At 38.2% G+C, this 13,321-nt stretch overlaps 1 protein-coding gene across 2 annotated transcripts in view; it reads right to left on the bottom strand.

Annotated features, from left to right (window-relative positions):
• IBTK (inhibitor of Bruton tyrosine kinase) overlaps positions 1–12,367 on the bottom strand; it is a 96,188-nt gene extending 83,821 nt beyond the window's left edge. For both annotated transcript variants that reach the window (XM_054022171.1, XM_054022172.1), the window contains exons 1-3: positions 12,191–12,367; positions 3,350–4,024; positions 1,216–1,312 (exon numbers count right to left, since the gene is read on the bottom strand). In XM_054022171.1, coding sequence (XP_053878146.1) covers positions 1,216–1,312; positions 3,350–3,673 — 421 coding nt within the window. In that variant the 5' untranslated portion in view covers positions 3,674–4,024; positions 12,191–12,367. The remainder of the gene's footprint in view (positions 1–1,215; positions 1,313–3,349; positions 4,025–12,190) is intronic.
• Positions 12,368–13,321: the final 954 nt, after the last annotated feature.

Raw genomic sequence — 13,321 nt, 5'->3', positions numbered from 1 at the left:
AAGGTACATTTTAAAAAAAAGATTTTGAGAATTTAGAATGATTAACCATTAAATATTTTATCATATTGCATGTCCTGTACATTATGTCTCTTGTTCATATATTTCTCACAATATTTGTCCAACTTCACAGAGCACACATTCATCAGTAAGAACTATTTACATGTCAAGTCTGCAATACAAAACTGCACAAACTACCTTAATTGGTATGCAAGTTTTGTCTTCCACATATATATAAAAAAAAATGATGCTTGAACTCTAACTGCTAAATAGATTTTCTTCAAATCTTCTCAGTTAATTTATATTCTAGACCAACAACAAGAACTTTCAACTCAAAAGACACTTTTTTTCTAAATGTATATAGTTTAGAGCTGTGGAAATAGAGTACCCTCTCAGCTGTAATTACCGTGATACTAGAATGTGAATTTTAACTTATTTCCCTCTGACAAACAGATAAGAAAGTCAAATCAGTTCTGATCCAACACTAAGTTTATATTTTATCTAAAGATACAAAGCATGATTGTAAAGTAATCACTAATATTTTAAAATCAACTAAATATGAAAACATAATGATGAAATAGTGTTTAATAAATAGAACATAAGGTAATGTCAGCCCAGAATTTAGGTTGCATACATTTCTTCTACCAAAAAAACCTAAGTTATATTTGTGCAATGAAATATTACAGCAATCAAAAATTTAATTGACTAGCAAAGGAAACTGACAAAACTATTTTCATTGCCCAAAAGCTGACTGAAATGGGGAAAAAAGCCCAAGTGGGGCGTCAATAGGAAAAAGCAGGTTAGATTTTTAAAATTCAATTAGAATAATTCAAAGGGATATTAGTAACACAGATCTGGAAGTATATTCAAAGAAGATTTTAAACTTAACAGTGTCTTAAGAAAGTTCTGGTGTACTCAAATTAGCAGATCACATTACTTAGCTATAACAATACCTTGCCAGTGACTAGAATTAGTTTACTTTTTAAAAAATTATAAAGAAGTTGCAATAAACTGTTTTGAAGGTTAAAAAAACAGATACAAAATTATAAAACTGGCTGCTAGGGAATTCATTTAATCTATTAACGCTGGTGAAAACCATGAGGGATGTAATTCAGTCATAATTAGAAACAGATAGTACTGTCTACACATGCACACAACTTTATATGTTAATAGCAGTATACATCCTATAGGAATATCTGTATTCATTTGATGCCCTACCCGTTTTCTTGAATACTACATAGGCTGGTCTGTCCTTCATCACAAGGTCCAAGGCAGATAAGCCTTCTTTATCTTGTATGTATAAACTAACCCCACGCTGAAAGAGGAAAAAACACCTAGTATAAATATTACTTATCACTCCTCATTTCACAGCTAGTAAAGAAATGAATATGATAAATATTCTTAGGTGACCTCAGTGTAATTTTACATTTGAGAAGCTAATAAATCCTTTACATTCCAGGACAGTCTAAAGATGGATTTAATCTCAATAAATAATAATCAGGGACAAGTGAAATGGACTTATGATACCAAAATAAGTCTACAAAAAGGATCAACTGGACAAGCTTCAACAATAACTACTGTTCTGCATACAGTGAAAAACACGGAACTGGCACTGACTCCCTCAGTTGAAAATAGGCAAACAGGTCTCCCTATTGTGCTTTTAAATCTACTGATGAAAAAGTACTATGCAAGAGCTAGGCATTATTATTACTGTTGGGCACCTTCACCAATGGTAGCAAGTGTTTGTGATGGAAGTGGAGCTGCTCTTTAATAATTTACGAATACTCTATTTTTACATGTTAATTGGAATATTTTCTCTATGAACGTTGGTTTACTAATAGGAAGGTGTGTGAGGAAAAAACAAACAGGAAAGAAAACAATGGCTGAAGATACACCATCCCACTAACAAACACACACACTGTTGGTTATTATTTTTTATTTAAAGGATAGCTGATCAAGTCATTTTCACTAATAAGATGAGGGCTGTGTAACTTTTTGAGGGGGTGGGGGTGTGATTGCTGTGCATATTCAAACACATAGCAATTTGGACTCTGAACTAAAAGAATTCTTCAGAGGTCAGTCTGCACTTCAAACTGTCTTTTGGGGTCTTTTGTTCATTCCTGCAAAGGCTGCAGTCTCTAACACTGGAAGACTAACAGATTTCATCTTTGGATGAATTATTCAAATATTTGCTGGACTGATCTAACATGATTAGCTCCCCAAAAGAGTTCATTTTAGCCCTGGAAGCAGTTCTGAAGAGGTCAAAGGAAGAAGTATATATATTTTAGTGCAGCTACTGCTATACAGTTTCTAGGGGCAAAGAGAAGCAAGTCACCACACACACAAAACAACAACAAAAAACAGCAGCTTGATGGGACACCACCTATACTGAAAAAGTTTTAAAGTTCTCCAGTAATGAATCTCAGACACTCTAAAAGGTTAACGAGAGGTCATTAGACAGTGTTGAGAAACATACTACTTGGAAATGTTCCAAGGAAAGAATGCTCAAGATGAAAGTAAAGTGGCACGTGAAACAGGCATTTTAAAAACACCAAAACTTCTAAAATTAAAAATGTTGGAGCCACAACTATTTTTGTTAGTCTGCCAGCTGAGAACAGATAAGGCTAGCAATGATCAGCCAGTGTAATACCTTAAGTAAGAAGGGCAGAGATCCCTGGTGTCTATCTGGTCAGTGACTGGCTAAAGAGATAAGTGGGACAGAGCTAAAGCCCAACCTTACAATCAGCTTCTAGTTAATTTCACTTTCATGTACTACTAATAAAATGTTAACAAATCAGGTATCTGTAGCTCAAAAATGTGTAAGTACTGTTTCCATTTAACTACTTTTAGAGTGTCATGGAAACATTTCCGTTAGATATTTGGTAAACGCTTATTTTTACAGAAATTCAAAATTTGGTGCCAAATCTAAACCCAGACTGTTTTGTTAAGATCTCTACCCTGCAAGAGTTTCCAAGTAAAAGGAAACACATGCAGCCCATTGACTTCAACAGGATTCCTCACAGGCTCAGGGGTCAGCTCCTGTGGAGTCACTTACAAGAACAACACTTGAGATCCCATCTATATTCCAAGATGCACAGGTTTAACTTCAAATTGGCTTAATTGTTATTAAAAACAAGGAATCAAGTTAAACTAAAATCAATGCAGTTCAGGTTTAAATTGAATTAAGCAGTGTCCACAAAGAGTTTTGTACTAGTTTAGCTCAATCAGTTTAAAAGTCACACCTTGAGTGAAATTTTGAAACAGGAAAAGGCATTTTGATACAAGTTCATGCATCACACATCCCAAACATATTAAAAAAATTAGTGTGCAATACATAAAGTCAGATACCGACCTTCAGCAATGACCAAACACAGTCAATGTGTCCATAAAAGATCCCTCTGTGCAAAGCTGTCCATCCAGACTCCTTGTCTTTTGCCAATAAATCCACTCCTTTGGTGTCTGCCAGCCAATCTAGCACGCCTTTCTTACCACAGGATGAAGCAAGATGGAGGACATTCCTGCCAAAGGTATCCTTTAGGGTTGCTGAATTGTAGCAGTAAGAAGAGAGAAAGGCCTTGATCTGGCCTTCACTTCCTCTGGTAACTACAGAAATAATATCTAAAGCATGCTGCAGGGAGTGACACTTCAGAGTGCAGTCAGGCAGGATAGAATTCATTCTCACCTTTCTGAAACTGCTCCCTCATTAAGAGGAGGAGCCAGTATGAATGCTAAGGCACTCCCTTTTTATGACACAATACAGTGCTGCAGGAAATTCATGACTCCTAGTACTTAAATTCAGTTTTATACAGCAGCTATGAGAATCTTCATGCAGTTATGCTTGGCACTTAATCAAAAAATATAAATATTTATAAATATAAATTTATATTTTAAAGTCATATTTCTCCATTTTATACAACAAAAATCTTGTTACTGTCCATAGAAAATTCCAAGAATCAAAGGAGTGGGGAGGAGGGCTCCCCCTCCACACTGTCTAATTCTTCTAAATCTCCATAATTGCAAGGGAGACCTGCAAGAAAAGGGATAAAAGAAGAAAGAGACACATAAGGATTATGCAACATTCAATAGACTTTTATACCAAGACCGTACTTGTTTGTGGGTTTGGGTTTTTTTTTTTTTTTTTTAATAGATATGAGAAACATTGAATGTTGGTAGGCCCAATTTTTGTTATCTATTGCATTGATGTCTCCATATATCATAAAAGCCCAACTTGATTCCTGTAAAAATATGAAACTTCTCAATCAGGCCCCACAGTTACTCCAGTTGGCTGAATCACTCAACAGCCCCCATGATTATCCAAACGATTTAAATAATTTATGGATTAAAAGAACAGTAAAAACTTTAAAGGTAAACTGGGCCATAATCTACATCCACATACAAAATACATGTCATTCTTTAAACGTGTTTGGGGAAGGGGAGAAGATTGCTGTTTAATTTCTTTTAGCAAAGGACTCAAAAAATTATTCTCACAGAGGAAAAAATAAATGTGGGTAAGGAAAAAAATTCAATTTCAAGATTCAAATGATTAATTTTCAAGCATCTGACCAGTCAGACTAAGAAGGTTTCTTAATTATGGGAAATATCCATGGCTGCCAGACACTATAGCATTGCGTTTTGTTTGTTTTTGAAATGAGTACAAACAACAAGCATTCAAAACCAAAAACCATCCCAAACATTCAGATAAGTACATAATCAATTAGAATAGTCAGTGACCTACATACACCACTCAGGAAAATTAAAACTGCTGTTCAATCTGAATTTGAACTCCTATTCAAGCTAAACAAAAAAACAAAATAAACCCCACAACACACAAACTTTAAAACATCAACCTTCTCCAGCACAAACGTCACATTCTTAGCCAGCACATCCCGCGGCCCGCGCCGCTTCCCGCAGCCCCTACTGGCCTGGAGCGGCGAACCGCGGCCAGCGGGAGCCACAGTCAGCTAAACCTGCGGACACGGCAGGTAAACAAACCGGCCCGGACCGCCAGGGGCTTTTCCTGAACAAGCGGCGGCCCAACCTTGAGAAGCACTGAGCTATAGCATTTATCACAGCTCTGCATATCCCAGAACATTAATGAACTTAGCTGCCCATCACTTTGTGAAGTAGGGACGTAATATCACCACTTTACAGACAGGAAAACAGGTTAAATCTTTTGCCCAACGTCAACACAGTAGGATTGTGGAAGAACCAGGAACAGAACACATATCCCAATTCCCAATCCTTGTCCTTATCCCTCTCCATCATCTTACTGGCAAAAATACTCACAGAAAGCAATTGTTATAGAACATTTGCAAAAAATGAATTCTGAGCTCAAACATGACTTGCAGCAGAAACATGATTCTAAATAAACAGTATTAATCCAAACGATCTCATGTGAAATGTGCCCAAAATTAAATAATCCCTCAAATATTAAATATAACAAATTTATTGGGAATAAACTAATCTACAGACCAAACCTGTGCAGAGCGTATTTGCTAAATAATTTCGAATAGCAAGTAATATTAAGAAAAATAAACTGCTTGTGGAAAATTCAAGAACAGAATACATTTTTAGTAAGTTATTCACTATGAATTATTCACTCTGCTCTATTTAACAGTAACATTCAGAAATATTTCATAAATCAAAAGAAATTGCAGCAATCCAATTTACATTTGTTCACCATGTTCTATATGACACACTATCTGGACAGTCTACCAAGAGACCCGGTGCTAGACCCGAGGTGCAGACAAATTCAGTTCTGCACTGGATATTCATAGGATTCCAAACCCAGAAGGAATCATTGTGATCATCTAGTCTGAACACCTGTATAACACAGGCTATTTGAACTACAGCACATCTTTCAGGAAAAAACACACAATCTTGATTTTAAAATTGCCAGTAATGGAGAATCCACCACAGCCCTGGGTAAATTGCTCCAATGGTTAGTTATCTTCACTGTTAAAATATGTAGACTTTATTTCCAGTCTGAGTTTGTCTAGCTTCAGCTTCTAGCCACTAGATCATGTTATACCTCTATCTGCTAGACTGAAGTGCCCCTTATCAAATATTTGTTCCTCATATAGGTACTTATAGGGTGTAATCAAGTCACCCCTTACCCTTCTCTTTGATGTGGGAGTGTTCTACAGTCATCCTTTTTAGAATGATATGCATAAGAGAACTGATCCAGTATCAGATATTGATAAGGAAGTCTTCATTCAATGGGCACCAGCCTACCTCCTTATTCCAAGGAAGTGGAAGAGGTGTTTGAGAACCAGGACAGCTGCCAAAAATGATATACTAGAAATATGAAACTACACTCTGCAAAGATACTGAGATAAGTGCTCTTTTATAATACTTACTTTTCTTTATAAAGCATTTTGAGATCTACAGATGAAATGCATTACAGAAAAGCTAAGTATTATAATTAATCTAATGTCATACTTTAATATTGGACCTTGGTTCAAAAATGATAAAGGGAAAAAATATACATGTCAAAGCTAAAGCTTTTTATATGTCTATGAAAACCCTGCATTTTCCCTCTCCTTCACTATGCTCCAAAGAATTCTTCAACGTTTATAATTAGTGCTATGACTGTACACAGCATTGCATTCCATATGATGGCATCAATACAAAATTGACAAACTATAATGTCATTGCCAGCTTTTATATTACAGCCCACACATGGAAAGTTCTATGGCCAAGCACATCTCAAATAGCACCGAGGGTAAGGAAAACAGGAAAAGATGCAGAATTTTTATTTTTAAAAAAGGGAGGGGGGGGAGAAGGGGGCAGAAAAATCAACAGAGACAGACACAGACTTACTGTGGACAAACAGACCAGGTATTAAAAAGGAAAGCAAAACTACATGGCTAGGAAGCCACGTACAATATTGCATAACAAGAAACCAAGCGACAAGCAGTGAGTTACATTAAACAGGCTAACACGGCTGCTACTCTGAAACCATTAAACTAATTCTATTCTGATTACATTTGCTGCAAAAGTACAGAGTTTTGAGACTACAGAATTATTTTCATGTAAGTTAGTTCAGCCCTCCTTTATTACAGCATTACAAACAGGATTGCATGCACTATTAGTGCATTAATACACCTCTTGGGTGTTTTATGAGGCACAAGATCGTATGTCTCTCCAAGGCAAATATTAATAGATCAATAAAAGCAAACAGTTATATTATTATAGTGCTCAAAAACAGGTTAGGAATTCTATAGAATTTTTTTTTAAACATAACAGGTCCCCAAGCCAAAAGAGTTTCTAAATTAAGGCCTCAATACAGCAACTGATCCTCATGCCTATGTGAAACGCTATTGACTGCAATGGGGCTCTGCACAGATGTGGGAGTCTACCCACATAGATTCCCAGTCAGAGAATCAGAATCTAAGCAGCAAACATATTGGAAATGGACAGAGAGGGCAGGGAAATAGCACAAGTGTGTGGTGTTGTTTTGTAATTCTGTTTTTGTATGGTGCATAAGCCGTGGTCTATTTCTCTTTCTGTCCTATGACCTCTGACTATATTTCTCTTTTGATCATTATTTTGTGTTATAACACTAGCCTTTTTTCTTTTTTAAACCTGCAATTTTTGAGCTTTTTATTCTTTCAATAAAAACTAAAACCCCATGCCTTTAAAAAAAAAAATATTTTGTTGTTACAAAAGGCCTGGAATGTCAGTGTTAACTCTTTTTGAAGAGCAACGTCCAATTTTAACATACTCTTTCGTTACAGAAAATAGTTTGCAGCAAAGAGAGGAGGAATTAAAAAGAACGAGGAGCAAGAGTATCATGAAGGTGTTTTATAGTTTATATTGCAGGACTGATTCTAAATTCTTACCCACAGCAAAGACTTTGAGGACTTGTCTTCATTAAAGTGCTACTGCAGTGCAGCTGCACTGCTGTAGCACTTTAATGAAGATGCTCCTACACTTCTAATAGAACTTCTCCCATCAGTGTAGTTAATCCATCTCCCCGGGAAGCGGTAGCTATGTCAGTGGGAGAAATTCTTCTGTCAACATTGCGCTGTCTACGAGGGGCACAGATCCTCTCACTAGACCCCACGGCAGCCCATGTGAAGAAGAGAGATCTTACAATTATTGCCCCTCAAGAGTTGCCTAATGGCAACAAGCATGTGGGACTATTTCAAAGCCTTGTGAATCAGGCAGCACACAAGCACTGTCATTCACCATCTTATATCAAACACTCTAAAGGGTGCGCATTCTCCCAACCTCAATTCCTTCTCTTGAACTGCAGAGCTCTGTATGTCATCAGAACTTTTTGGGTAGAGGAAAAGATGAATAAAATTGCTGGAGTTCCAGCCAACAATTGACTCAGTTCTTTATCAGAATTGCACATAGAAAGTCTGGTCCATTTTTGATTGTCACTTTTCAAAGTAGATAACAGTGAGACTGCTCCAGTGAGCAAAGTTATGTATGTGTTTGCAAGATCAAGGCCATGGTTATCATTACTCAGAATTTTTTCCTGTTCTCTCTCTTCACTATCTTTACATATTAAAGGCAATTTTTCACCACAAAAAGCTCTAATCAAAGGTCAAATATCATCTAAAGATAATCAATAAATTAAATCTTGTGTAACAATTTAATGTAAATTTAAAGCAGCCTTTAAGCAATTTAACCCCAAAGGTATTCACAAAATTAATCTATAATAATATGCAGCATGTAAAGAATCTGTGACAAGGAAAAGGGGTGGCTGCATGTGCAGGAGAGAGAGGGTTAGGGACTGATGGGATAAGTTAAACAGAATATGATATTAAGAGAGAAAGATTTGAGGGGAGATTAGGAAGAGAAAGACAGAAAGTTAGGGAGAACGTAGAGAACACAATACAGAGTACAAAGGAGAGAGGTAAGTAGGTTAAAACAAAAGCGGAAATCACGCAAGAAAAGAATGGACCATGTGAAGTGAAGCAAAAAGCATAAAACCATGAGAGTGTATTAATCAGAAAAGTGATTGACAATATTACAAATATCACCAAACTTTTGTTCTCTTGAATTGCAGGGAGATAGTTCTGGGAGCACTGTGGCACAATTATTTTTCACCCTAGCTAATAAGTGCTTAAATAACACAGCAACGAGCACTATATGTTAAAAAAAAACAAAAGAGAGAGTGAGAGAGAGATTAGCTAGACAATTTAGTTCTTGGGGTAGCAGTGTCAGGTAAATATTTCAAGTCCTGTTTTATGTTAGGCACAAGTTACAGTAACATTTCTGATCTGCAGGGCATCTAACAAGACACACAGTACACAGTTGAAACATTTAAAACAATATTTCAACGAATGCACTAAAATTCTTGAACAGAAAATGAGGTTTGAAACTCTGTTTGCAGTATTGTTGCAGCTCTGTTAGTCCCAAAATATTACAGAGACAAGGTGGGTGAGGTAATAGCTTTTATTGGACCAACTTCCATTGGTGAAATAGACAAGCTTTCAGAGCGCTCTTCTTCAGGTCTGACATTCAAGATGACTTTCAGAACTAACCTAAGAGTTGTCATGATTAAAGAAAATATGAATAACTTACATATAGATAAACAGTATCTCTTCAAATTCTTCCTGTTCATGCAAAGTGTTGAAAGTCATTTATAATTTAACATTAGAGAAGGAAGAAAAAGTTGAAGCAATTTGGATAGAAAGCATACCTGTTATAATTTGGAAGATGGCAGAAACATTTCAGTATACTAAAGATTAAGATCATTACACTTTGGGCTAGACACTAATGAAACATATTACATTCATTCACTTTAGCATCTAATTATTCTGTAGTTTAATTTTTATCTCTTATTTTGGCAAACACTGGGCGTGCTGTAGAGGCAGAACATCTAGCCCCAAGGAAAGGAACAGCAGCATGTTGCTTTTCTCCTTGATAGCCTCTGCAATGTTCCAAATCCCTACCAACCTAAGGAACAAGGGATCAAGACCCAGACCTAAATCTCATTCTTCATGAGTCCAGACTCCCATAAATTTGCTTTTTTATTTAAGTGTCTCAGACTTCTAAAATTCTAATTATTATTATTATTATTATTATTTAATTTAGCTAGGTTTTAGTTCTCAAAACATTTTCTAGTATTTCACTATAATTGTAAACTCTTTCCAAAGTAATAATTATTCCAGTGAATAATTCAAGCTCAAATAAAATGATTTCAGAATGAACATAATACATATCTTGATACTCTCTGGTCCAAAGAAAAGGTCTTAATGTTTAGCCAATTTTTAATATAAAAAAATGTTTGCGTAATCTTTAAAATTGTCTTCCATATTATAGTAGTATGATCGCCATCAAAACTGCTTCATTACACAGAAGCGTCGTCCTGCTGGGTCTCTTTAGGGTGGTATAAGTGGTTGTTCAAACATCAAGTAACATGAACATTACACATGTAGCTATTGAAACTTCCTCAAAAAATGACACCAAATCTGGGAAAATGTTAGAGAGCCCATTTGTAAGTGAACAGAGTTGCAAATGGGCACCAAAATAAATAAATAAATAAATCACAGTGCATGTCCTGACATTCCATTGGAACATTTTTATCATGATATAGAGCTGTTCTAACTCAAAGCTATCACATATAAATAAATCATAACCCAAACACAAACACTAGGATAACATGCTGCAATTAGTTTTTGGCACCATGCAACTCATTTGATATAACTTCTCCTTCCTCTGTCTTTACTGCTGCAGAAGGGAGGGAGGAGGAGGGAAGGAAATCCAGCAGCTCTAGCCCACTTGTTCAATGTTCATTAGTCACGCTGTTAATCTCATCATTGTTAATGAATACCGTAAAGAGAAAGGTCTGTACTTAATTCATAACAAAATAAAACATCAAAATGGAGCACAATTATTTAATTGACTTTACCAAAGTATCTTGAAATGACACCATTTTACACAAATTGAATCCATTTGTCAGAACTAATAAAATACAGATGCTGAAGCCTTTTAAATATAAAAAGGAATGTTGCATGTGGTCCATTTGGAAATGGTCAAAATTATTCAGACTTAATATTGTGTATTCAAACACATACATGCACACATGCACTACAACTTCCCCCACTCCCCTCATTTACTGGAACCATGCACTGGATCCTTGATTTAGCTCTATGTGTCAAACAATGTTCACACCTTATAATGTATTCTGGTGAACCAACAATACTTTTTTCAACATTTCATTGAATTTAAAATTATTTGGTGGATTTACCACTTAAAGTGTGCATTTCATAAATAAATTGCCTAGGGAGGTTGTGGAATCTCCATCTCTGGAGATATTGAAGAGTAGGTTAGATAAATGTCTATCAGGGATGGTCTAGACAGTATTTGGTCCTGCCATGCGGGCAGGGGACTGGACTCGATGACCTCTCGAGGTCCCTGCCAGTCCTAGAATCTACGAATCTATTACATTCAGTACACGCTCTGCCAAATATCTGTTATTAGGAAACTTTTATCTGAAATGCATTATTTATTATTTAAAAGGTGGGTGATTTGTATCAAGACTGGCAGCTACGCCAATCTCCTCAGTGGAAAGAGGAGTGAGACCAAACTAAAGAAAAGGTGGTAGAGCACCAGGACAACCCAGAAAGGTCACCGGTTCTTTGAACTCTATTAAAAAGTTTCATCACTTTGGTACTTTGCCAAGAATATTTCTGTACACCGGGTTTGAAGCCAACATCACTGGAGGCCACTGCCAAAAGGTCTAAAATAAATAACGCGAGAGCCCACGAAAGGAAGAGGACTTCTGTCTGTCGGGATAAGGACAGCTGCCCAGATCCCTCCTGTGGTCTCTTTAAGGGGTTTCAAAGCGTCAGTGGCAGGCAGGGGTATGTGTCTGGGACACGGTGCACACACGTCCCCACTCAGGCTCCTGTGGCGAGGTGGGTTGACAGGGGAGAGCTCGCACTGCTCTCCTTCGCAGCTGTGCGGCGGCCCCGCCTGTCTGTCTGTCCGTCCTCCCCTCCTCCTCCTCCGTGACTCTATCCCCGAGTCTCGTCCCCTCACACCCGCCTATGACTCTGTCTCCTGGGAGAGTTCGCGTCCCTTTCCCCTCGGGCCCCCCCTCCACCTCCCGGCCAGCTCCGCCCCCTGGCTGCCTCTCCCGCTCTGCCTGTCTCTCGCCTTGTTCTGTCCCCCCGCCCCGGGAACCGGTCCCCGCCGCCCGACACATCGGCAGGACTCTGCTCCTCCTCACCAGTCGCTAGATGAAAGGGCTCGGACAGGGTCGGCGGGACGCGCGCTGCGCGGCGCGGAGACTCATCCTCAGTGACTCCCACTCAGGGCCAGGCTGCCAGGTGGCTCAGACCGCCCGAGCGGAGCGACGGCTACAGCCCAGGGCTGGGGGCAGGACAGGGATCGGCTGCTGAGTGCTCACACCGAAACAAGAGCGCAAGGGATTGGCGGCAGCGCTGTGTATCCCGCACGCCTATTGGTTGACGGTAGCCAACGCTCGGGCCAGCGTCTTCGAGCCGGGAGCCAGGAGTGACTGGCACGCGGGGTCAGGGGGCGGGCACCGCGGACGGGGCTGGGTGCGCGTGGCGGTGCAGGGCTGGGTTGGGCGCGGCGGTGCAGAGCCCGGAATACTGGGCAGCGCGCTTTGCCCTCCCTTGCTGTGCTCCTCGTTGGAATGTGCTACCGGTAGCACTTTCCGGTACTCATAGATTGTTAGAAGCTGCTAGTGTATTAAACTGCTACCTGATGTAGCAAATGCCTACAGGTAGCAGTTTCTTGCACTATAATATATGTGAAATTGCTACGTGCAGAAATTTGCTATCTGTAGCAGTTAGAGATTGTAAGAAACAGCTTGTGTAAAAAGATGCTACTTTATTTGTACATGCTTAAAAACTTTTATCTTAATCATTAAGATTTTGAATAGGGTAAAAAGATACTACTTTATTGGTACATGCTTGAAAACTGTTATATTTATATGCCATGATCTCAATCATTAAGATTTTTGAATAGTTCCTACTTTATTTGTACATGCTTGCTTGAAAACTGTTATTATATTTCTATGCCATTATCTCAATCCTATGCCATTATCTCAATCATTAAGCTTTTGAATAGAAACATATCCAGAACTGATCCCTGGAGAACCCCACTTGTTATGCCCATCTTATTTATCGTTATGTCCTCTAGGTTTCATTTCCATAATTTGTTTATGAGATGGTCATGGGAGACAGTATCAAAAGCCTTACTAAAGGCAAGATATACTACATCTACTGCTTGTAGGCTTGTTAGACTGTTAAAGAACACTATCAGGTTGTGTTTTACATTTGAGCCTGCTTGAAATACCTTTTTTAGCAAAGTTAGACCTGTCGCTGCTGCG

Source organism: Malaclemys terrapin, chromosome 3, assembly GCF_027887155.1.
Source record: "Malaclemys terrapin pileata isolate rMalTer1 chromosome 3, rMalTer1.hap1, whole genome shotgun sequence".
In the NCBI taxonomy this organism is placed as follows: domain Eukaryota; kingdom Metazoa; phylum Chordata; order Testudines; family Emydidae; genus Malaclemys; species Malaclemys terrapin.
This window is presented reverse-complemented; position numbering and strand designations above follow the sequence as displayed.